Genomic DNA, 27,047 nt, shown 5'->3' on the forward strand with positions numbered 1-27,047 from the left:
ATTATATTAATTATATATATTATTTGTTATTTATGTATTGGTTTATGTCTATCACTGTTTGAGTGATAATAGTGGTTTTATCTCTAATTCATCTTTTATATCATCGTCGTTTAACGTCCGCTTTCCATGCTAGCATGGGTTGGACGGTATATATATATATATATATATATATATATATATATATATACATGTGCACAGTTCCATCAAAAGTGCATATATAAATGTGTGTATATGTATATAAATATATTTCTTTATTATATATATATATATATATATATATATATATATATATATATATATATATGATGATGATGATGATGATGATATATATATCCATGTATATACATGCACACAGTTCCATCAAAACGTACCCCAGACACACTGACTGACAACAGCAGGCTTAATTATACACACACACACGCGCATTGATGTATACTCTTTTACTCGTTTTAGTCATTTCATTGTGGCCATGCTGGAGCACTGCCTTTAGTCGAGCAAATCGACTCCAGGACTTAGCTTAGTACTTATTCTATCGGTCTCTGTTGCCGAACCACTAAGTTACGGGGACACAAACACACCACCATCGGTTGCCAAGCGATGTTGGGGGATAAACACAGACACATAAATATATACACACACACACATATATATATATGCATATATACGATGAGCTTCTTTGATTGGGGTGGGGCTGAGCGCGCCCATATGCCTACTGACATATAATCACGATTTTTTTGTTTCATTTTGTAGATATGTGTGAGGTCTATCTGAATGTGTACAAGCTCGCCAATCCATTCACAAGGCTTTGGCAGGCCCGAGGCTATAGTAAAAGACACCCAAGGTACAACGCAGTGGGAATGAACCCGGAACCATGTGGTTGATAAGCAAGCTACTTACCACACAGCTACTCTTGCGCCTATGTATGTGTATATGAAAAATAATGGGTAATATAAAAAAAAATTGGTGAGTTTGTACACATAGACACACCTCACATATATCTACAAAATGAAATAAAAAATCGTGGTTATGTGTCAGTATGCATGTGTGCGCGCTCATCCCCACCCCAATCAAAAATCGATATAAGTATTTGTATATAAGTATCGATATAAAGTATTTGTATAAAATTTCATTAAAAAAATACCGATTTTTCTGAAAGTTATGGGGAAACAAAGCCTACTCGTGTAAATTTTCCGATATTCCTCTTCCCACCCACAGAAAATCAGAATGTATATACCATCTGGGTACTATTTAATAAGAGTGGTCCCGGTGCGCGCACTCGCACGACTAGCTAGTGCGGATGCGCGAGTGCGCGCACTGGGACCACTCTTCTTAAATAGTACCTACCATCTGAAGTATATTTGTAGAAAATTCTGGGACACATTTGTAGGAATTGTTTTAATACATGACAAACGACAAAAATTATTATAATCTAGGCGAGTAAACGGAAAACAATTACTATAACAGTTGAAATATAATATAACGGTAGCAAATGTATTAAGATGTAACACTGGTTCCAATATTCTTTGGACTCAAGTATGCAAAACGAAGGATAGCCCGAAGCTATTGTGGGAATCTTTTATTTTATTTTTTTAGAAGACTGAATGAACTCCCGCCTATTATGATTTTGAATTCAGCTATGGTTAAAACCACGGTAATTAACCGGTAAAATTTTAGTATTACACACATCTCACTCAACCTAATGAACGGGTGATTTTCGACAGTTTTCATGGTCAGATTCATTCAAAACATCAAAAACCATAGCTTCTGGTTGCATCCACCACAACTTTGACAAAAAGCACCCCCAACTTCAATACTGACTGGTAATACGACTGCGGGCTGACAGAATGGTTAGCACGTCGGGCCTATCTCCACAAGTGTACCATCCTACCAATGTGTTTCCACATGACTTTCAGAGGAGCTGGCAGAAACGTTAGCACGCCGGACGAAATACTTAGCGGTATTTTGTCTGCCGTTACGTTCTGAGTTCAAATTCTGCCGAGGTCGACTTTGCCTTTCATCCTTTCGGGGTCGACAAATTAAGTACCAGTTACGCATTGGGGTCGATGTAATCGACTTACTCCGTTTGTCTGTCCTTGTTTATCCCTTCTGTGTTTAGCCCCTTGTGGGTAGTAAAGAAATAGGTATTCTTTTTGGTGTATATACCGATTATATCGCAGTTTGTTTTGGAGAAAATTTTCCGTGAGTGAAAAGGGCTTCGGCAAATTCACACAAAATGGCTTTTTTCCTCATAGCTTCCAAAAAAATTAATAGGCTATTTTAGTGAAATTTTCTACAAATAACTTTCAGTGTATAAACTAAGAAAAAAAAAAAGTAGGTTCGTACACATACATACTGACACATCACATATTTATAAAATGAATCTTGAAATTTCGAAAAAAATTGTGATGTATGTATGTGTGCGTGCTCACCATTTTTTATTTTTATTATTTTCACATCAAATTCGGATGTAATCGTACTTTATACACTCTGAAAAGTATTTGTAGAAAATTTCATTTAAAAATAACTATTTTTCTGAAAGTTATGAGGAGATAAAAGTCGGCTCGTGTGAATTTTCTGAACTCCTCTCTCCACCCCGGAAAATTTTTTTTACAACAAATTCCGATAAATTAGAATCTACACTAACTGAAGTATATTTATAGATAAATTCGTTTTAAAATATGGTGAAATATCTGTTTTTCTAGAAGTTGTGAGGTAACAAAACCAGGGCACACATTTGTGTAGGTATACCACCCAACGTTACTGAAAATACATATTCTCGTCATGAATCAGGCATATTGATGTTCATTAACTTTCGGCATTTATTTGCACTTTTATCCATCATGACAACGTAAAATAGACGACTATATACACATGAGAAAAAGCAGAAAGTTTGAGCAAATACTGAAATTAAAATATTTAGCTTATTCTAACAATTTGTTCAGATACGAATATTATAACTGGATTAGGCTGAATCTTTTCTTTTCGGCGCCAGATTTTAATTCATGCACTTCTAGACTACTATGCTTCTTGTTAATAAATATAAATTATGCTTGTTTAATTTATAAATCAAGTACTTTATTTTATAAACAATAACAGATTTAAATAATGAAAGATAGTCTAATTCAAGGAATATCAAAAACAATCGACCAAATATTAAATCACTCAACAAACCAAACAGATTTCGCAATATAAAAACGAAGCAAATCTTACCTTTCCTTTAGCTTTGATGCCAAGGTCTTTAGCTAGATTGCGTAACTCGCGGTAGTTTAAATTTTCCAAGTCATCCATGATTATTTAATAGGTAAAATGAGATTTGATAATCCGGAACGTAAACACAAGAAATAAGATCTCAAAGTTAAGAAGCGTATTCGTAAACAGTGTTTGAATTTATAATTGAAAACGGTGATTGGTCAGATTTGAAACCAGTCATAGAAAATCGACCAATCACATTTAAGAATAAATTCCGCCTTGTAGACAACTGATGGTTTGCCGTCAAAACTGAGACAGCGGTATCTATTTTTAGAATTAAAATTCTGGTACATAATGATTGACAATTACCCCCATGTACCTACATGGTACTCCTAGCGAACAGTGGTCCCCGTGCGCGCACACGCACAGTCGTGTATCCGCGCTAGATAGTCGTAAGTAGTCGATCCTACAACGACTGGCGCGTAATGCAAATGAATAGATTCGCGCATAAACTAAGTAAATAAATGATTTTTTAAAAACAATGTATATAATTTTTTTTACACAAATTAAATATTTTTGAAACAAAGTAAATAAAATGCAAAGTAAATAATTTTTTAAACTAAGTAAATAAATTATTTTTTATAAAAAATTTTTTTTTTTAATGTATATAATTTTTTTTACACAAATTAAATATTTTTGAAACAAAGTAAATAAAATGCAAAGTAAATAATTTTTCAAACTAAGTAAATAAATTATTTTTTATAAAAATTTTTTTTTTTAAATGTATATAATTTTTTTACACAAATTCAATATTTTTCGAACAAAGTAAATAAAATGCAAAGTAAATGATTTTTTAGACTAAGTAAATAAATTTTTTTTTTTAAATGTATATAATTTTTTTTACACAAATTCAATATTTTTCGAACAAAGTAAATAAGTAAAGTCGTTGTAGGATCGACTACTTACGACTAGTAGAACCGTACATGTATATATTTTCGGCAAATTTTCGATATAAGTACCATAAGTGTTAAAAACGCACGCGCTTATTGTTTATGTTTCTCACCAAGATCGTCGCTTTCCGTAAAAATTTTATATCTTTTATATGTGATGTGGGGTGGGGATCTTTTGAAGCGAAAGAGACAGAGAGAGCGCAGTTGGATCGGGGAAGTTCTTTCGAAGTTGGCATGAAGCGAAAGAATTGATGTGTGTGTGTGTGTGTTTGATGGGGTGTGCGAGACAGAAAGTGTGGTATGTATGAGAAGTTCTTTTGTTAGTGTGTGTGAAGAGATAGAGAGCAATGGTGCTGTGTGTATGTGTGTGTGAGAGAGAGAGATAATTGAAATTTTTTAAATTCACTTTTTGTAGTGAGTGAATGTGTGTGATTGATAGAGAAAGAGAGAGAGAGAGCAAAACATCTACTATAGTCTGGGTCGCGACATTTTTTTCCCACGAGAGTTCCGGACCCAGTAAAGAGAGAGAGAGAGCAAAACATCTATTATAGTCTGGGTCGCGACATTTTTTTCCCACGAGAGTTCCGGACCCCAGTAATGAACTCATTTGCATACAGCCAATCAGAGCCCACCTTGACCTTGTAGTCAAGTTAACAAACACACCCTACCAAGTAAACTCAAGACGAAGAACAGTGTTGTAAGTCGACCGACCGCCAAGTGATGCCTGATTTTAGGAGACAAGTAATTAGATAGATTTGCATCTATACCTATTAACGGATTTTGTTAGGGCCCCATATGGTAAAGATGTGGATGGGGAAAATGTGGGTAGAGTGTGATGTGCTAGCAATCCCCTCCCCTTACTGCTTTACAAAGTAAACAACACAAATAACTACGTAGAGGAAGCCATGGTTGAAGCAAGAACAAGAACAACAAGCATTTTTAAAAGAGAAAAGAAGCATGGTCATTCCTTACCCAAGTGACCTTATCTTATCGTCCATCATCTGTTATGCGCTCATAAATTAGTTTGATAGTTGAGCTCTGATTGGCTGTATGCAAATGAGTTCATAACTGGGGTCCGGAACTCTCGTGGGAAAAATATTTCGCGCCCCGGGTCGACCAAAGCCTTGTCACAGAAATTGAAAGAAGCCCATTGTGTGCGTGCGTGTGTGTGTATGTGTGTGTCTGTGTGTGTGCATATATATTATATATGAATAATGTAGGTGGCCCATTAGCAATTAAAACTTCGTCATTTTATTAAGATAAGTACTTTATATGGTTGAGTCTTTTTTTTTTTACTCTTGTTTTTAAAAGCTCGTACTATTTTGTACCCTTGTTTACAAATATTATATACAAGCCTTGAAGTGGCCCTTCGGGCAGCTTCCGGACTAGCTCCTGCGGAGGGCACCTTCACGGCCCTCTACCCTTGTAATGAAACTTATTTCTGCAAATGTGCTAAGCACGGATGCTGATTATAGTTTAATAAAAAAACGTAGGAACGAGGTAAATGTAGTAAGAATAGGGGTGTGTCAGTGGGGCCCCATTTAAGCGCCCTTACAATACTCCCTGGGAGTCCATGGTATGAAATTCATTGTCATTGCTCCGATTTGGTCGCCAATGTCATGTATTTAGTTTAAAATGCAGTAAAAATGAGGGGAGGGGGCAGTTGGGCCCCAATTAGGCGTTCCTTAAAAAAAAATACTCCCTTAGGACATTGCCTGGGATTAGGGGAGTTGCAGGTTTGAGTTTCATCGCCCTTGCACCAATGGTCCAGGAGGAGTTAACGAACATAAAAACATAATGGACAGAGAAACATCACTCAAATTTATATTAAGAAGATATGTGTGTGTGTGTGTGTGTGTGTGGAGGCGCAATGGCCCAGTAGTTAGGGTAGTGGACTCGCGGTCGTAGGATCGCGGTTTCGATTCCCAGACCGGGCGTTGTGAGCGAAAACACTTAGAAAGTCCCACGGGGCTCCGGCAGGGAGTGGCGGCGAACTCGTTCACCAAAACTATCTCTCACTCTTTCTTCCTGATTCTGTTGTACCTTGTCACACTCTGTGTCACGCTGAATCTTCTCGAGAACTACGTTAAGGGTACACGTGTCTGTGGAGTGCTCAGCCACTTGCACGTTAATTTCACGAGCATGCTGTTTCGTTGATCGGGTCAACTGGAACCCTCGTCGTTGTAACCGATGGAGTGCCACGATAATATCATCATCATCATCATCATCATCATTTAGCGTCCGTTCTCCATGCTAGCATGGGTTGGACGGTTCAACTGGGGTCTGTGAAGCTGGAAGGCTTCATCAGGCCCAGTCAGATCTGGCAGTGTTTCTACGGCTGGATGCCCTTCCTAACGCCAATCACTCCGTGAGTGTAGTGGGTGCTTTTTACGTGCCACCCGCACAGGTGCCAGACAGAGCTGGCAAACGGCCACGAACGGATGGTGCTTTTACGTGCCACCGGCACGGGGCCAGGCGAGGCTGGCAACGGACACAAACGGATGGTGCTTTTACGTTCCACCAACACGGGGGCCAGACAGAGCTGGCAAACGGCCACGAAACGGATGGTGCTTTTACGTGTCACCGGCACGGGGGCCAGGCGAGGCTGGCAACGGACACGAACGGATGGTGCTTTTACGTGCCACCACACGGGGGCCAGTCAGAGCTGGCAAACGGCCACGAAACAGATGTGCTTTTACGTGTCACCGGCACGGGGGCCAGGCGAGGCTGGCAACGGACACGAACGGATGGTGCTTTTACATACCACCGACACGGGGGCCAGACAGGGCTGGCAAACGGCCACGAACGATGGTGCTTTTACGTGTCACCGGCACGGGGGCCAGACAGAGCTGGCAAACAGCCACGAACGGATGGTGTTTTTACGTGTCACCGGCACGGGGGCCAGGCCAGGCTGGCAACGAACACGAACGGATGGTGCTTTTACGTGCCACCGACACGGGGGCCAGACAGGGCTGGCAAACGGCCACGAGCGGATGGTGCTTTTACGTGCCACCGGCACGGGGCCAGGCGAGGCTGGCAACGGACACGAACGGATGGTGCTTTTACGTGCCACCAACACGGGGGCCAGACAGAGCTGGCAAACGGCCACGAAACGGATGGTGCTTTTACGTGTCACCGGCACGGGGGCCAGGCGAGGCTGGCAACGGACACGAACGGATGGTGCTTTTACGTGCCACCAACACGGGGGCCAGTCAGAGCTGGCAAACGGCCACGAAACAGATGGTGCTTTTACGTGTCACCGGCACGGGAGCCAGGCGAGGCTGGCAACGGACACGAACGGATGGTGCTTTTACATACCACCGACACGGGGGCCAGACAGGGCTGGCAAACGGCCACGAACGGATGGTGCTTTTACGTGTCACCGGCACGGGGGCTAGACAGAGCTGGCAAACGGCCACGAACGGATGGTGTTTTTACGTGTCACCGGCACGGGGGCCAGGCCAGGCTGGCAACGAACACGAACGGATGGTGCTTTTACGTGCCACCGACACGGGGGCCAGACAGGGCTGGCAAACGGCCACGAACGGATGGTGCTTTTACGTGTCACCTGCACGGGGGCCCTGATGTTGATCGATCTCAATTTGGTTCTGCTTTCTGATATTTGGTTTGATTTTGATTTTGACTGTTCTCACTGGTCTTGTCGGGTTTTCTCACGCACAGCATACTTCCAAAGGTCTCGGTCACTGGTCATTTCCTTGGTGAGACCTAAAGTTCGAAGGTCGTGCTTCACCACCTCGACCCAGATTTTCCTGGGTCTACCTCTTCCACAGGTCCCTTCAACTGCCAAGATGTGGCACTTTCGCACACAACTATCTTCAGCCATTCTCATCACATGACCATACCAGCGCAAACGTCTCTCTTGCACACAACAACTGATGCTTCTTAGGTTCAACTTTTCTCTCAAGGTACTTACACTCTGTCGATTATGAACACTGACATTACACATCCATCGGAGCATACTAGCTTCATTTCTTGCGAGCTTACGCAAATCCTCAGCAGTCACAGCCCAAGTTTCACTACCATGTAGCATGGCTGTACGTACACATGCATCATACAGTCTGCCTTTTACTTTGAGCGAGAGGCCTTTTGTCACCAGCAGGGGTAAGAGCTCTCTAAACTTTGCCCAGGCTATTCTTACTCTAGCAGTTATACTTTCAGCACACCCGCCCCCGCTACTGACTTGGTCACCTAGGTAACGGAAACTATCAACTACTTCTAGTTTTTCTCCCTGGAAAGTGACAGAAGTTGGTCTCAGAGCATTTTCAGTGTTTATTGTTCCTGAACATCTGCCACATACAAAAACCATCTTCCTAGTTAGCCTTCCTTTGACGTTGCTGCACCTCTTATGTGTCCATAGCTTACACTTGGTGCATCTTATAGAGTTTCTACCTACCCCTTTTCTACAGATCGAGCAGGGCCATCTACCTGAAGGCGTTTGCGATTGGTCTACCTTCCTACTTATTAGGACTTTGGTTTTGGCTAGGTTGATTCTAAGGCCCTTCGATTCTAAACCTTGCTTCCATACCTGAAACTTCTCCTCTAGTTCTGATAGAGACTCAGCAATTAGAACAAGGTCATCAGCATAGAGGAGCTCCCAGGGGCATCCTGTCTTGAATTCCTCCGTTATTGCCTGGAGGACTATGATAAATAGGAGGGGACTGAGGACTGAACCTTGGTGGACCCCAACCTCTACCCTGAATTCTTCACTGTACTCGATGCCAACCCTCACCTTACTAGCAGCGTCTCTGTACATGGCTTGTACAGCTTTCACTAACCATTCATCTATCCTTAGTTTCCTCATTGACCACCAGATGAGGGATCAACAAAAGCCAGGTATAGGGGCTTGTCTTTGGCTAGGTATTTCTCCTGCAGCTGTCTTACCATGAAAATAGCATCAGTAGTACTTTTCCCTGGCACGAACCCAAACTGCATCTCATCTAAACTAACTCTCTCTCTAATTAGTTGGGCTATAACCCTCTCCGTAACCTTCATTACCTGATCCAGCAGCTTGATACCCCTGTAGTTATTTGTATCTAGGGCGTCACCTTTACCTTTGTAGCAGCTGACTATTATGCTGCTACACCAGTCATTGGGAATGACTCCTTCGTGTATCACCTGGTTAACTATACGGGTGACTAGGCTATAGCCGACACTACCAGATATTTTGAGCATCTCTGCAGTAATTCCTGATGGGCCTGGGGCTTTCCCTGTTTTCATGCTTGTAATTGCCTTAACTACTAAGGAACTGTCAACTCGGATTGCTGGTCCCTCTGTTGGGTCAACATTCGGCAGACTCTCTTTATCCCATTCATTTTCCTCATTCAGCAACCTTTCATAGTGGCTTCTCCAAACCTCTCTCTTTGCACCCTCATTTAGCGCAAGTGAGCCGTCATCCGTGCGAACACATTTTTCTCCTACCACGTCACGATTCTCCCTCACACACTGTCTTGCTATACGAAATACCTCAAGTCTTTCATCCTCACGGCACAGGACATTGGCAAATTTTTTCCTATCTGCTTCCCCTCTGGCTAAATATACCTGCCCCCTAGCTTCCCTTCTTGCAGTCTGATACACTTCCCTGCTACCACCGTTTTTCCAGTCCTTCCAAGCCTGTTTCTTTTGTCTAATAGCCCTGTCAACAGTATTGTTCCACCACCACGTTATTTTGGGTCTTATGGGGACTTTGCACCAGCCACAGATCTGGTCAGTGGCTTTCAGCAGGTTGTCCCTTAGAAGCGCCCAGTTATCTTCTACCCCATGTGTAGCTATGCCCCCTTCTATTTCGTCGAAGGCTTCAAGTAACATGTCTCTAAATCTCTGTCCATTAGCAGGGTCTTTAAGCTTCCAGACCCTTCTTCTCCATGTTGGTCGTCTTCTAGTCGTCCTCTTAGTCCTGATCCTAAAGTCACTGACTACCATTCTATGTTGTGGGGTACATTCTTCGCCTGGGAAGGTTTTGGCATTTATAAGCAGCCATCTTTCCCTTTTTCTGGCAAGGATGTAGTCGATTTGGCTAGTATGCTGGCCCGAACGGTAGGTGACCAAGTGGCTTGTTGGTTTCCTGAAGTTAGTGTTGCAAACCATAAGACTATTCGTATCACAGAACTCCAGCAGCCTGGTTCCCTCCTCATTGCGAGAACCATAACCATAGCCTCCATGAACGCCATAGAAGCCCTCAGCATATCGTCCAACATGCCCATTGAAGTCACCAGCCACAAAGAGAAGGTCCCTGTTGTTCGTCAATGAGGTGGTCTGCAGTAGGGTGTCATAGAAACGGTCTTTCTGTCCATCGGGTAACCCTGGCTGAGGGGCATAGGCCGATATAATAGTTGCTAAACTATGATGGAGCACTAATCTAATCTTCAATATTCTGTCACATACTCTGACTACCTCGATAACCTTATCTACCCATTTTTCGGCAATAAGCATACCCACTCCCCCGACTCCTTCAGTATTCCCGGCCCAGAAAATTTTATACCTCTGTCCTTTACCCGTGAGGAACCTAGCAGAACCTCCTCTCCACCTCACCTCTTGAATACAGCATATATCTACACACCTCCGTTCAAGCAATTCGACGATCTCACCAGATCTGCCTTTCAGTGTGCCAACGTTGAGGGTGCCAACCCTGAGGAAGTGGGAGGCAATGGACCTAGTAACATCATGAATCTGAAAAGAAAACTCGCGTTTGGCAGTATTCATAGACAAACAATAAAGCTCAAGTTCAAACCGCGTACGTTACACCAAGCATATCTTGCAATGAATGACCACTACCTTTATGGAAAGAGGAACAGATGGGCATAGGAGACAACAGGGATGCGAAGTGTACATGGGGGGGGGAGAACAAGGATGAGAAAATTTTGGACTTCCTGTAGCGGTGGGGGCAGCGTAAGACTGAAGAGAAAGTGGGAGACAACAAGGATGAGAAATTTCTCAAGCCTTCCTGTATCGGTTGAGGGGGTGGGAGAGAGGGCGCCCCGCGAAGAGTTTTATCCAGCTGTGCGAGCGTTCCTCCTAGAGGAGAAAGCTTATATGAAATAATAAGGGCCTGTAAGATTAATAAATATGTATTCCATTTTTAACGAGATGAGGGGCTGATCGATAGACAATAATAACTAATAAATTATACATGATATGTAATGCGAGGCGAAGCTGAAAATAATAATAGTAAACAAAGCACAACTATGGTCATCGAATGAAATATATGAATGGTGAGAAGAATACGGGTTGAATTTGAGCTAAATTTCTTATCTTGAAATCATTTCGTTTTCGAAGTGAAACTGGCAGAAGATATTGTTTCAGTCATTATCTGAAGGGTTACTCAATACTTTTGTAGAGCCAAATTTATTATTCTTAAACAAGAATGTTGTTGACAGTGCCGAAACTTCGAAGTCACTAAACAACATTCTTGTTTAAGAATTACACACACACACACACATATATATATATACTAGCAGTATCGCCCGGCGTTGCTCGGGTTGTAAGGGAAATAACTATATAAGCATTTTTAGAGAGTTATAGCAAAAAAATAGCAAAAAAATGCATTAAAAATTGAAAAAAAATTAAGGTAAATTTTTTTTTTAAATCGTTGACACATCGTAGATATTTTTAGAGAGTTACTTGCCTTATATAAAAGCGAAAAAAATGCATTAAAATGGAAAAATATGATGGTAAATTTTTTTTAAATCGTAGACGCGCGCTAATACCCAGAAGGGCTCGATATGAATCACGACTATAAGATACCCGCTTTTGGTTAAACTGCACCGCAAAATGTGGGAGTAGTTACGAATCTAAATCGAAGGGGACAGACACACAACTTCACTCTTATATAAAGATGCTTTTTTTTTTCAGTGATAGAGTTAGATTTATGAAGGTCTTCAGTAGAAAATCCTTCGAATTCTGACTCGCTGCTTGATATAATGAAATTCGTATCCATTTTTTGTCAGAATTACAAATTTTGAAAATACAATAGGAACAAATTTCGGAAAAAAATCTCCCATAATTAACGGAATGAAAATTACACTTCGATTTTTGTACAAAACTGTATTTGAAGTGTTTACGAAGTATAATACGTGTTTTCACGAATGTACTAAAGAGATTTACTCTGATATTCTCATTTAAATATGAATAGGTAAATTCGGACGGTTTGGTAACGAAAGGGTTTATATAAGTGTCGTCTGTTTATACATAAACACTGTTTCATACTTTCAGTTTAGTCTTGCTCAATCAGTCTGTCGCTAATTTACTCTCTTCCAAGAACATTTTCACTCACTGTTATCTGTTAGCTTCCCATACATTTTACTCATGTATCTATCAGCGTGATAGACAGAAACAAATATTACATTTACTTTCATTTTATTCGTCGCACACTGTGTGTGTGCGTTTGCGTGTGGTGTAAACCAGACTAAGAAAAGCATTTGACACACACACCAGAATGTGAGTTTTCTGTAAATTTTGCTTAATTGGAGTTTAAATTTTAAAAACTGGACCTGGCATGACGCGATGCGTTGTACTCTTAAAAATGCTAGGTAAATTGTAATTGAAGAAATCCTATATTGTAGATTTGTATAACTCCCAAAGGGAGGCAGATAAAATCTGCCTTTTATAATAAGAGATATATATAGCAGCAGAGGTAACAGAGTGACTCAAGGTCCGAGAGTTTCGTGTGCTGGCACTTATCAATGTAGTTGCAAGTTGAAGGTCTGTGTGTTTATATAGCTGTTGATAAATAAATAGATAAATATATTTCCATATGAAATGTTCCAGAACGAATTATGATAATGTCGTATGGATAATTCAGAAAATTCAAAAGTTTGCCCATTATGTCGTTCAATAAGCAAATACATAGATGAATAAGAAAGAAACAAAGAAAAACAAAAATATCATGCGGGACATCTCACACATTCTTTTCTTTTATTTTTATCTTTTACCTGTTTCAGTCATTAGATTGCAGCCATGCTGGGGCAGTACCTTGAATTTATTTAGTTCAATGAATCCACACCAGTACTTATTTTTTAAAGCCCGGTATTCTATCGGGTCTTTTGCCGAACCGCTAGATTACAGGGACGTAAACACACCAGCACCGGTTAAGTGGTGAGGGAAGACAAACACACACACACACACATATATATATGACAGGTTTCTTTCAGTTTCCGTCTACCAAATACTCTCACAAGGCTTTGGTCCTCCCGAGGCTATAATAGAAGACTCTTGCCCAAGGTACCACTGTGTGGGACTGAACCCAGAACCATGAGGTTGGGAAGCAAGCGTCTTACCACACAGCCACTATATGTATGTATGTATGTATGTATGTATGTATGTATGTATGTATGTATGTATGTATGTATGTATGTATGTATGTATATCCCTTCCTTCCTGAGCGTCCAATAATACTATATTTGTTCCGTAATATATATATTACGGGGATGTACTTGCATAGCAAGTGACCTAATCTGAGATCATGTGCTGAAACAAAAACAATTGCAGCGTGGAAGGTGTTTATAAGCCATTTAAAAACGCACAAAATCCGATGGATTCAATTCAACATTTAAATTTAATTTGCAAAAATATTTTCGTCGCTTTGAGACCGCAACCTGATCAGGACTTTTGTCAGCGATCAGGTCGCGGTCTCAAAGCGACGGAAATATGTTTGCAAATTAAATTTAAATGTTGAATTGAATCTATCGGATTTTGTGCGTTTTTAAATGGCTTATAAACACCTTCCACGCTGCAATTGAATATATGTATGCAAAATTTAGGTTAGTTGAAATATGTTTGTGACATATTTCAACTGCTAAAGGCGAATACACTGCAGTCACCGTGGAGAAAATAACTTTCTTATGGTAAAAAGGTGTGAAAATAAGAGAAATATTTTCTTTACTTTAACTAACCTAATTTTGTTTATATCTAAACACTGTTTGGCGCTAACATTTCATTATGTATATATGTAGATAGGTAGGTAGGTAGGTAAGTATGAACTCCCTACTACAGACGTATAAAGAAACTTGAAAGTTCTTTTGTTTATATCTAAACACTGTTTGGCGCTAACATTAGATAGGTAGGTAGGTAAGCATGAACTCCCTACTACAGACGTATGAAGAAACTTGAAAGCTTTTTTTGTTTATATCTAAACACTGTTTGGCGCTAACATTTCGTTATGTATATATGTAGGTAGGCAGGAAGTAGGTAAGCATGAACACCTTACTACAGATGTATAAAGAAATTTGAAACCTTTCACATGTGCTGTCTGCACAATATCTGCTACATAAAATGACAACAATGTGATATCTCCAGTACCCAAAGCATGCTAGTAAGAATTCATTGCAGACGGGTAGGACATGCTGTTGGAATGAAAGATGACCGCATTCCCAAAATTCTTTTGTATGACAAACGGGTGGAAGGATACCACGGTAAAGGAGGACCTATCTTGAAGTATAAGGATAAGTTGAAGCAATCAACTGTGGTGAAGATATTACATTTCAGATCATAATACAGAGAAGTTCAAAGGTGGACTTACGACTCCTTTCTTCCCCCCCCCTTTAATTTTCTGTCGACTTTATTTTGTGTAAATCGGATCTATTAATATACCTATACTTAATGTCTTGGCATCACTCAGCAAGACCTTTGTTAGCCGCTCTCCAGCCATCTATTTAAAGCTGTATACAGCTATGGTACGACCACACTTGGAATTCGCATCATCAGTTTGGAACCCCTATCTTGCTCAGAACATTGACCTCCTGGAATCTGTTCAGAGACGTGCAACCAAATGCATACCCTCCATCAGACACCTACCATACTCTGAGCGCCTTGTTTCCCTGGGCATGGATTCACTGAAGCTCCGGCGTCTGGCGATGGACTTGGTAAACACCCACAAAGTTATCAACCACCTCACCAACAACAACACTGAACACCTTTTTGATCTCCATGTGTCCAACACACGTGGACATGCCTACAAAGTCAGAAAACAGCATAGCTCCCATGACTTTCGGAAACATTTTTTCACGCTCAGAGTTGCTGAAGCATGGAACAAACTGCCTGCGTCAGTTGTTGACTGCCATGACACTGCATCCTTTAAGGCCCTCATGCTTTCCGAAATCCGCCGAAACTACACCTGATTGTCCCCCTTCCATACTCATACACATATGTGTATGTCATGACTCATGCACTGTTCTTTTCCTGACGCTTGTACATTACCCTATGTACTATACATACACTTTAGATGAGTTGTAGTGCACCTGAGCACTGTACACAATGTTTTATTATTATTATTATTATTATTTAAAGCCAGTCGGTTGGATCGTCCCTCTAACTTGAAAATTCAGCTTTGTGAAATATCAATTGAATCTTGAGATAAAGAAGTTTTCCCCTTCTCGGTTGAAGTTGCTTTGTATTAGTCAAACCTATGCTATGGTAGCGAACATTTACCGAGAATATTGTGTTGTAGGACTGATTATAAAACCCATGTGGCTGGAAAGCGAACTTTTGAACCGTACAATCATGCTTGCCTCCATTACAACCCAAACTTTATTTTTGTACATAAGACAAATTCGATCCGTCATAGGTTTCTGCTTGGAGCTTAGTGGAATAATACAGGTAAGGCAAATTTAATCTATAGCGCATTAATATGCTAACTTTTTAATGCTAACTTTATAAGTAAGCAGTAGCCTTGGAGATATGGCTGTTTGGTCGTGGAGGCGCAATGGCCCAGTGGTTAGGGCAGCGGACTCGCGGTCATAGGATCGCGGTTTCGATTCCCAGACCGGGCGTTGTGAGTGTTTATTGAGCCAAAACACCTAAAGCTCCACGAGGCTCTGGCAGGGGATGGTGGTGATCCCTGCTGTACTCTTTCACCACAACTTTCTCTCACTCTTACTTCCTGTTTCTGTTGTACCTGTATTTCAAAGGGCCGGCCTTGTCACTCTCTGTGTCACGCTGAATATCCCCGAGAACTACGTTAAGGGTACACGTGTCTGTGGAGTGCTCAGCCACTTACGCGTTAATTTCACGAGCAGGCTGTTCCGTTGATTCGGATCAACCGGAACCCTCGTCGTCGTAACCGACGGAGTGCTTCTATTCCATGGCTGTTTGGTTAGGAAGTTCCTTTGGCAACAATACAGTTTCCATTTTTTGTGAGTTACCTTTTGGCATGCGTCTTCTTGTCGGTTTAACTAATGCCTTTTGAGTAAATTTATGAGAAAGGAACAATACGGAAGCCTGTCGTGTGTGTGCGAACGAAATGCAATTGGAGTATCTATGGTATCAGAATATGAGTAACGAGGGACTTATATATGATGTTTATTTATACGGTCGTTTACAAAGATTAGAATTGAATCAATAGTACCGATTGAAGTATACGCTCAACAGTGTGTGTAAACATAAATGTGAAATGATTATTTCATTTGGAATTTGATGCTATCGAAATTACTGCTGTATTGGACCTATTTCGATGGCAGTTACCGCTATATACAGCCACCTTCTTTGTCACGAAACCTGTTTGTCCAGGTTGATGGATCTCAGCTCGTTTTCACATTACTCTCTGTATCAACTGTCTACTGAAGCTGGAAACAGAAAACCGTGTTCAGCTCAATCTGTCGTGATCTCTATCTCATGTGCTGCTTTCAAATAAATAGGGTTGGAAGTTGATCGCAGAAAGAAATTACTGCTTTATCTAGCAAATATAAATCTTTAACAATATAAACGTCTGATCCTAAAGGGAGGCCACTCTCGGTTCTTAATTGTTTAATTACTCACATATCTCACAACACACAGTTGTAGATGGTGACTTTTACATTTGTCTGACACCTTCAGCACATATACTTTGAGTAGTATATGAGTGCTGATCTGGAATTTTTACCGTGTTCAGTGCTGAGGAGAGAAAGAGAGAGAAGGTGTGTGTGTGTGCGTGCGTTAAGTTGCTCTCTATTTTCAGACGTAAAATGTAAAACCGAAAGGGAAACGGTGAAATTTACTGGACTTGTGTCAATACACGGATACTTACCGTATTTGCTTGCATATAAGACGTGCCCCTACTTTACAAGGATATTTTGTGAAAAAATTTAATAGCTTTCATTTTATCAAAAATACGTTTACTTAACAAATTTCAGATGAGAAAGGGTGGAACAGTCCCCATAATTCTTTTTCAATGTAATTGTAATTTATATCGTGGATCTTTACCCTTTAAACGGCAGATCGAGAAATTAACGGGAAAAGATCTTATATCATCAAAACATATGAAAATAAAGTTACAGTTGGTAATATGGTGTGCTTCTAGGGCGGCGAGCTGGCAAAATCGTTAGCACGCCGGGCGAAATGCTTAGCAGTATTTCGTCTGCCGTTACGTTCTGAGTTCAAATTCCGCCGATGTCGACTTAGCCTTTCATCCTTTCGAGGTCGATTAAATAAGTACCAGTTACGCACTGAGGTCGATGTAATTGACTTAATTCCTTCGTCTGTCCTTGTTTAGCCCCTTGTGAGCAATAAAGAAATAAATATGGTATTCTTCTATCAGAATTCCCGTATATTTTATATAAAAATGTCACGCTAGTATAGTTCATCATGCTAAGGGGTGAACGATCCGGATAAAGTTAAAGGGACCTAACCATCACGCATTGAACGAAAATAGATAGTTAAAAGTAAAAAGGCACAATGTGGGCAGCTAAAGGGTAAGAGCAATCATGCTTCCGCTACAAATGTTTCCTGTAAAAATGGCTAATTGAAACGAAAGCAACATTGCTACGGAAGTAAATAAAAAAAATGTCACCATACTAAATTTAATACTTAAATAATCTTTTCATCTGTACTGGATGTACGTACTAAATATCTTCAGAGATATATAAAATTCATTTTTATTAAATGTAAGAAGTGAAAATATTATTAAACGTGTTTTACATTATATTAAATATATATATCACATATATACAAAACGATATATTGACTATATGGTCACAGATAGATTAGCTTCGTGTTTTTTGTTTTTCATTTATTCGTTTGTTTTCTTCTATATGTAGACTAAAACAAAAATTTCAAGTAGTTCTTGTAGTAGCGTATTTCGTTGTTTACATTTCAATTTTTCTTTTTACTATTATTTCGCTTCAGTTTTGTTTCGTCAGGTTTGTAAAGAGAATAACAACCCAGGGCTGGTAAGTTAATAGTTTATCTTATAATCTCCTTTACATGTAATAATGATGTATTTACGTTGCTCTGGATGTTTCATTCTGTTTAAAATTAAAACAAAAACAAAGATGATCAAAGAGTTAAGGCAATAGTTAGCTTTCGTAGGTTAGTAGAGAAATGACGAGAAATACAAAAATCAACTAACTTTTCCTAAATACTAAAATCGATCGATAATCTTTAAAATTTTCTTTTATATTGGGTTTAATGGAAATAATAAAAAAAAAAGAAGCAAAACAAAAAGCACTTAATTGTTTGCTCGAAAAGAATAATCTGTGGAGTGTTAACAACTAACAGGTGAATTGAATGAATATATGGGACATGAATTACACTTTCGATAAGTTTTGTAATATTTCTAATTAGTGTCTTTTGAATTGAGTAAATAGACAGCATTTATTTAACTGCAAATTGTATTTATAAACAACTTTTTTCTAGATAACAGGCCTTTTTATTAATTAAAGCCTGATTAAAAAGAAATTTCTACATTTCTCGTCCGACTCTAGTTTTGAAAAATTATTTAACCACTATTACTAGGTAAAAATAAAATTTTTTAATTTTGCCACGAGGTCAGCAATTTTGGGGGAAGGGGATGAGTCGATTACATCGACCCCAGTGTTCTTCAAGCTTTGCCTTCTCCATAAAGTAAATGGTTAATATCATTTGCGCAAGCTACTTACCACACAGCCACTCCTACGCCTCAAACGGGCCGATAGAATAAAATTCTTCAATGCGGTGCCCCAGCATGGCTACAGTCTAATGACTGAAACAAGTAAATAATAGCTATCAATGATAAAATTATCGCTCGTAGCTTTTGCAAACTGAAATATATGAGGAACTTTCGTTTGGGATTCGAGGAGACTAAAATTAAACGGTGGTCGGCAATAGGAGGCTTCTAAATGCATAGCACAGGTGTATGATGCTGTAGCCTCTATAAATAAAGTCCGGTGAAAAATAAAGGACAGAGATATTTTTTATTTTACTTGTTTCAGTCATTAGACTGTAGCCATGCTGGGGCACCGCATTGAAGAATTTTATTCTATCGGCCCGTTTGAGGCGTAGGAGTGGCTGTGTGGTAAGTAGCTTGTTTACCAACCACATGGTTCTGGGTTCAGTCCCACTGCGTGGCACCTTGGGCAAGTGTCTTCTACTATAGCCTTGGGCCGACCAAAGCCTTGTGAGTGGATTTGGTAGACGGAAACTGAAAGAAGCCTGTTGTATATATGTATATATATATGTGTGTGTCTGTGTTTGTCCCCCAAGCATTGCTTGACAACCGATGCTGGTGTGTTTACGTCCCCGTCACTTAGCAGTTCGGCAAAAGAGACCGATAGAATAAGTACTGGGCTTACAAAGAATAAGTCCCGGAGTCGATTTGCTCGACTAAAGGCGGTGCTCCAGCATGGCTGCAGTCAAATGACTGAAACAAGTAAAAGAGTAAGAGTAAAGAGTATATCATCATCATCGTCTAATATATATATATATATATATATAAACAATAATAAATCTCTGGGCGAGATATAAACAGTAACTGCTCTATAACATAAGAGGGATCAGCCATCTGAATGTGGCTAGGTACAGGGCGGGGTGGTGGGGGTGTTACTGATGCATTTAGCCCCAGGCGAACATCGACGTCACCAGAAGAGCTGACACCATCTCGGGTGTCAGCTCTTCTGGTGACGTCGATGTTCGCCTGGGGCTAAATGCATCAGTAACGCACCCACCACCCCGCCCTGACCCTAGCCACATTCAGATGGCTGATTCCTCTTATGTTATATATATATATATATATATATATATATATACCATCCGAGCGTGGCCGTGCATACCTTCCTTCCTTCTTGTGACACTTGTCAAGACCTGTTGAGGCAAGTGAAAATCAAATCAAATCAAATCAAAACAAATCAAAATAGATGAACATCAATGGAATTTGTATCTTTGTGGTACCAGTGCCGGTGGCACACAAGAAAACCATCCGAACGTGGCCGTAGCCAGTACCGCATCGACTGGCCTCCGTGCTGTGGGTACGTAACAAACACCATCCGATCGTGGCCGTTCGCCAGCCTCATCTGGCACCTGTGTCGGTGGCACATAAAAACACCATCCGAGCGTGGCCGTCTGCCAGCCTCGTCTGGCACCTGTGTTGGTGGCACATAAAAAACACCATCCGAGCATGGCCGTTCACCAGCCTCGTCTGGCACCTGTGTCGGTGGCACATAAAATCACCCACTACACTCTCGGAGTGGTTGGCGTTAGGAAGGGCATCCAGCTGTAGAAACACTGCCAGATCTGACTGGCCTGGTGCAGCCTTCGGGCTCCCCAGACCCCAGTTGAACCGTTCAACCCATGCTAGCATGGAAAACGGACGCTAAATGATGATGATGATGATGATGATGATATACGTGTATGTATATGTGTGTGTGTGTGTGTGTATGTGATTAAAATTAAAATAAGCAACAAAGATATGCAGAGGTAATGCACTATGATCGTTTCAAGCAACTCCATTTAATTGAACAATGCAATCATTACAGCAATTTAAACAAAGAGCAATCCTCAGCTGCATAAAGACATAGTATTTGATTAAAATAAACAGATGGACACATTAGTATAATTTTACCTAAAATCTCCAAGAAGGTAAGGAGATAGACAAAGAACATGCTGTCTTCACTTAAGCTTATATATATTTATATATATGTATCTATATGTATATATATATATATGTCTATATATAAATATATATATATATGTAAATGAATATATGTAAATAAATATGTATATATGTATGAATATAAGTATGTATATATATGTATGCATATATTATCTATATATGTATGTATATATATATATATATGTATATATATGTTTGTGTATATATGTATATATCAATGTATATGTGTGTATGAATGTATATATGTATATATATATATGTATGTATATATGCATGTATGTATATATGTATATATATCTATGTATACATACGTATGTATGTTTATATATGTATATACATATGTATGTTTATATATATATACACGTATGTACATATTTATGTATGTTTACATATATACGTATATACATATTTATGTATGTTTATATATATATATGTATGTACATATTTATGTGCCACTCCTGGACTGTTGAAGGAATCTGGAGTAGAGTTAGACCCAGGAAAACATCGGATGAGGTGGTCAAGCCTAACCTTCGAACGTTGGGCCTCACAGAGGCAATGACAAAAGATCGAGACCTCTGAGATATGCTGTGACTGTGAAGACCTGACAAATGAAGTGAGTTCATGGCTCGCAGGACGGCCTGCTGTGCTAACCTTGGATCGTATGGTGACCCATTGTACTTAAGGAGACCTATTGAGTCAAGGACATCAACATCAACATCAAAATAAAAATCAAATAGAAATTGTAGCTGTAATACCCATGCCGGTGGCATGTAAAAAGCACCATCCGAATGTGGCCGATGCCAGCGCCGCCTGATTGGCATCCGTGTCAGTGACCGATCATGGCTGTTTGCCAGCCCAATCTGGCCCCTGTGCCAATTTTACATAAAAAGCACCCACTACAATCATGGAGTGGCTGATGTTAGGAAGGGCATCCAGCTGTAGAAACACTGCCAGATTAGACTGGAGCCTGGCGCAGCCTCCTGGCTTCCCAGACCCTGGTCAAACCGTCCAACCCATGCTAGCATGGAAAACAGACGTTAAATGATGATGACGATGTATATGTATGTATATGTATTTATGTGTCTATATTTATTTGTATGTGTATATATATATGTATGTGTCTATGTTTGTATGGATGTATATATATATATATATATATATCATCATCATCATCATCATCGTTTAACGTCCGTTTTCCGTGCTAGCACAGGTTGGACGGTTCGACCGGGGTCTGGGAAGCCAGGGGCTGCACCAGGCTCCAGTCTGATCTGGCAGAGTTTCTACAGCTGGATGCCCTTCCTAACGGCAACCACTCCGCGTGTGTAGTGGGTGCTTTTTACGTGCCACCTGCACAGGTGCCAGGGGGTTCCGGCATCGGCCACGATCGGTTGGAGCTTTTAATGTGCCACCGGCACGGAAGCCAGCCAAGGTGGCGCTGGCAACGGCCACGTTCGGATGGTGCTTTTTATGTGCCACCAGCACTGGAGCCAGTCGAGGCAGCGCTGGCATCGGCCACGTTCAGATGGTGCTTTATATGTATATATGTATGTCTATATATATGTATACATATCTATATATATTGTATGTATATATATGTATGTGTATATATACGTATGTGTATATGATGATATATATATATATATATATATATATGTGTGTGTGTACATATGCTTTCAGAAGAAAGCAGCAAATGTATACAAAAACAAGGGCGAAAAAAATGGACAATGTTACACAAAAACAATAAAAATAATAATAACAGGACATAACAACAGGTGTCTTTCGACTAAGGACGAATTGAATTAAGCTGGCATGTGTGGAAATGAAGCCTTATGGCAGGGACACAAGTTTTCACAAACACAGGGAGGAATATCGATGTTGCACGGACAACGGCCAACCAAGAAGGAAAGAACAGGCACTATTGTCTCATCATTATTCTCAGGTTTCCTTGCAATCATGGCTTAAATAGGACTATAATACAACATATTGTCACTTAGAATGATCATATGTCATCTCATCTGTATAGTTCTCTTTCCTTCAATTCATCATCATTTTTTTTCTGCCATAAGAACTGCCAGTGTTAGTACAAAGCTAATTTTCATCCACTATGAGTTTTTTCTTGTCACACATTCATATCTGATCTCACACATGACTTCCCACTTACAAGAGTAAAATTATCACTATTAGAGTTTATTGTTGGTCACAGATTAATGTTTGTTTTCTTTCATTTCAGGTATTCCCTTTATGCTGGAAAGTTTTCTACCTGAAGGATTGTGATTCAACAGACTTAGTTGAAACAAACTTTGTTACATTTATCAGCCTTTTTTTTTTTTTTAGATTAAAAATATCCTAAACATCCTGAGCTGAATAGTAAGATAGCTGTGACTAAATTTGAAATTTAAACTGACTCAAAATATTACTAGTGAATGGTCTGAAGTAAGCACCAAGAGATTTAGATTGAGAAGATATAGTTCAGTGTGAAACTTGGAACATTTGTATTTTTATTGAAATTTCTTTTGTATTTGTAAATGTTTTCATAATTCATCAATATTTTGAAAAATTGGTATATTTAACATGATTTAAATACCTGAAACACTTTTCTGGTGTGAAGTTTATGTGAAAACAGTTTTTTCAAAAGAGTAATTTGTCTGCATGTGAATGTGTTAAGATGGAGGAAATATACTACTGTGAATTTTGTAATAAGTTTCTTTCTACCAGTCAAGCATTGAATGCTCATAAGCTCATTCACTCAAGAGAAAGACCATACCGATGTGAGGATTGTGGAGAAGCATTTACTCTGAGTACTGAATTATCATCACATAAATGCGCTTTCCATGTAGGAGACAAACGTAAGCACTGTGAAATTTGGGGGAAATCATTTTCTAAAAATTCCAACTTATCATCTCATAAACGTGCAATTCATGCAACACAAAGACCTTACGACTGTGAAATTTGTGGAAAATCATTTTCTCAAAAAGGAACTTTATCAAATCATGTACGTACCGTTCATATTGGAGAAAAGCCTTACAAGTGCACTGTTTGTGATAAAGGTTTTGCTGCACGAGCATCGTTAAAATATCATAGCTACCATCATACAGGAGAAAGGCCCTACCATTGTGAAGTTTGTGGGCACACTTTTACTAGAATGACATGCTTAGAAAAACATAAACGAGTACACACAGGAGAAAAACCATACACTTGTGATGTTTGTGGAAAAGCATTTTCAAGAAGATTTAGCTTAAGAAGACATCAAATTCTCCACACTGGATTAAAACCTTATATTTGTGAAATCTGTGGGACAGCATTTTCAGATTACAGTAACTTGGCTGGCCATAAACGTGTTCATACTGGTGAAAGGAAATACCAGTGTGAAACTTGTGGCAGAGCATTTTGTACTAACCGTAGCCTTTCATCTCATAAATATAATCATAGTGGTGAAAAACCATACCACTGTGATATTTGTGGGCTAAAATTTTCTCTTACGAGCTACTTATTGGCTCACAGAAATAATATCCATTTTGGAGAAAAGCGCTACCCTCGCAAAGTTTCTGGGAAAGCTTTTTCTAAAAAGGATTCACTTAAAAAAACACAAGCACATTCACACATGAGAAAATAGTACTCAAAACTGACCTCGCCTGTGCTGGTGCCATGTCAAAAGCACCTAGTCGACTCTGCAGTATGGTTAGTGTTAGAATTGGCATCCAGCTGTAAAAGCCATGCCAAAAAAGACACTAAAACCTAGTGCAGTCTTCTACCTATCCAGCCCCTGTCAAATTGCCCAACCCATGCCAACATGGAAAATGGATGTTAAATGATGATACATGTGCATATATATATGTATGTTTATATTCATACACCTCTGGTTGACCTCTCTTTCCTTCTATGTTCCTCTTTAGATTCTTACCATCTTCATATCTTTCTTTCTTGTTCCCTTCCCCACACATTGCCCATATTCACCCATATAAAGCGGGATAGTACTGCTTACTCCTACACAACCGATCTCATCAATACTTCATCTCTTTCTTTCTTAGTAACCCTTGACCTTTGATACTAATCCTTTCCCCTTTTACCTATACTTTCTAAAAGATAAAAGATTTGTAGAAAGCAAAAAAAAAAAAATTAATCACGTAAAAACAAACTGGAAAATATTAATGAGAACTTATTTTTGAAATTAAAATAAAATGGAAAAAAAAAAAGACAGGAAAAAGTCTGCTTCCTGAGCTTTTCTTTTGGGGTCATGTGTAAAATCTGGGATGTTTGGATATCCTGCATGTTATAGCCCGTCGTATATATGTATATATATATATATGCGTGTGTATATGTTTGTGTGTCTGTGTTTGTCCCCCCTCCAACATCGCTTGACAACCGATGGTGGTGTGTTTACGTCCCCGTAACTTAGCGGTTCGGCAAAGAGACCGATAGAGTAAGTACTAGGCTTACAAAGAATAAGTCCTGGGGTCGATTTGCACGACCAAAGGCGGTGCTCCAGCACGGCCGCAGTCAAATGGCTGAAACAAGTAAAACAGTGAAAAAAACGAGCAGTTTGTTCAGCAAGACATTTCATAAACCTCGTCTGCCAATTACGACAGGAGAGAACACCATATATTTCTAATTTATATATATTCTCTCATATATATATATGTGTGTGTATGAAGATGTGCACAAATTTTCCTTTGTTTGTTTATTTACTTGCTTATTAAACAGCATAGCGGCAAACTATTTCATAAATATGAATTATTCATGTGTCGCAAATGTTTTAAAAATTTGTTTGAGGACATTCCAGAAAAATTGTAATTTTAATCAGTTATATAAACCAACAACTTTTTTAACCAGTAACTAGTTTGATAAGTGCCTGTGCACAAAACTCTCGGTCTTTGAGCCACCCTGTTACTTCTGTAAAAATTTTGGCTTTCGTGCTGGTGGCATGTAAAAAGCACTATGTGAACATGATCGATGCCAGACCCGCCTGACTGGCTCCTGTGCCCATGGCACGTAAAAGGTACCAACTACGCTCTCGGAGTGGTTGGTTTAAGAAAGGCATTCTGCTATAGAAATATTGCCAGATCAGATTGGAGCCTGGTGCAACCGCTGGCTTTCAAGACCTCAGTCAAACAGTCCAACCCATGCCAGCATGGAAAACGGACGTTAAACGATGATGATGATTATATATACTGTGGGCCAAAAGTCATGCAGAAAATAAGTTCAGTATGCTCCAGAATTGTCAAAACATGCTTCAAATTTTCTAAAATTGAATAAAATAATGATGAATACGCATGTACTTGTGCATGATGAACAAAATGAATAATAATAATCTTTTCTACTCTAGGCACAAGGCCCGAAATCTTTGGGGAGGGGACCAGTCGATTAGATCGACCCCGGTACACAACTGGTACTTAATGTATCGACCCGAAAGGATGAAAGGCAAAGCCGACTCCGACGGAATTTGAACTCGGAACGTAAAGACATGAAATACCCATTTCTTTACTACCCACAAGGGGCTAAACACAGAGGGGACAGACAAACGGATTAAGTCGATTATATCGACCCCAGTGCATAACTGGTACTTATTTAATCGACCCCGAAGGGATGAAAGGCAAAGTCGACCTCGGCGGAATTTGAACTCAGAACGTAGCGGCAGACGAAATACCGTTAGGCATTTCGCCCGGCGTGCTACGGTTTCTGCCAGCTCGCCATCTTATAATAATAACAACAAACTCATTCATCCATTCTTCAGAAATGCTCTGTTGATGTTTCACGTTTCCAATCCTGCGCAACGCAGCATGGCCCGGCAATATACCTGCTTTCTATGTCATCCATGTCTGAACTATATAATGCAAAATTCTCATACAGGAAAAAAAAAAACCTGCTGTTGTGACTCACAGCCATTTAAGTTTGACTGCGTGACCACTCCCGAAAGCTACGCTCGTCACCCGCAATTAATCCCTCCTGTGTTCCCTTCCCTGTTTAGTCGGACGAGTAAATACAGGGTGTCCCAGAATTATTGTTAATTTGAGAGAAATCGGATGTATATTTTTAAAAACTCGCTTTTAATTATGTTT

At 39.7% G+C, this 27,047-nt stretch overlaps 2 protein-coding genes across 4 annotated transcripts in view; one reads left to right on the forward strand and one right to left on the reverse strand.

Annotated features, from left to right (window-relative positions):
• Positions 1-3,414, reverse strand: part of LOC115213349 (nucleolar and spindle-associated protein 1-like) — a 30,416-nt gene extending 27,002 nt beyond the window's left edge. The window contains exon 1 of one of the 2 annotated variants that reach the window (XM_036503657.1): positions 3,211-3,414. In XM_036503657.1, coding sequence (XP_036359550.1) covers positions 3,211-3,288 — 78 coding nt within the window. In that variant the 5' untranslated portion in view covers positions 3,289-3,414. The remainder of the gene's footprint in view (positions 1-3,210) is intronic. The other variant, XM_029782287.2, reaches the window with a different exon arrangement.
• A 13,534-nt stretch (positions 3,415-16,948) lies between these two features.
• Positions 16,949-25,107, forward strand: LOC115212876 (zinc finger protein 665-like). 2 transcript variants are annotated; one of them, XM_036503658.1, is made up of 3 exons: positions 16,949-17,044; positions 18,252-18,295; positions 23,222-25,107. In XM_036503658.1, exon 3 carries the CDS (start codon positions 23,657-23,659, stop codon positions 24,602-24,604), a length of 948 nt encoding a protein of 315 aa, XP_036359551.1. In that variant the 5' UTR covers positions 16,949-17,044; positions 18,252-18,295; positions 23,222-23,656; the 3' UTR covers positions 24,605-25,107. The 2 variants fall into 2 exon arrangements, with proteins under 2 accessions (XP_036359551.1, XP_029637527.1); XM_029781667.2 differs by lacking the exon at positions 16,949-17,044 and having other exon boundaries at positions 18,121-18,295.
• Positions 25,108-27,047: the final 1,940 nt, after the last annotated feature.

Source organism: Octopus sinensis, linkage group LG6, assembly GCF_006345805.1.
Source record: "Octopus sinensis linkage group LG6, ASM634580v1, whole genome shotgun sequence".
In the NCBI taxonomy this organism is placed as follows: Eukaryota; Metazoa; Mollusca; class Cephalopoda; order Octopoda; family Octopodidae; genus Octopus; species Octopus sinensis.

What these genes read in the sequence shown, in the direction of transcription:
- LOC115212876 (XM_036503658.1), top strand. Translation starts at nt 23,657, where the DNA reads ATGGAGGAAATATACTACTGTGAATTTTGTAATAAGTTTCTTTCTACC.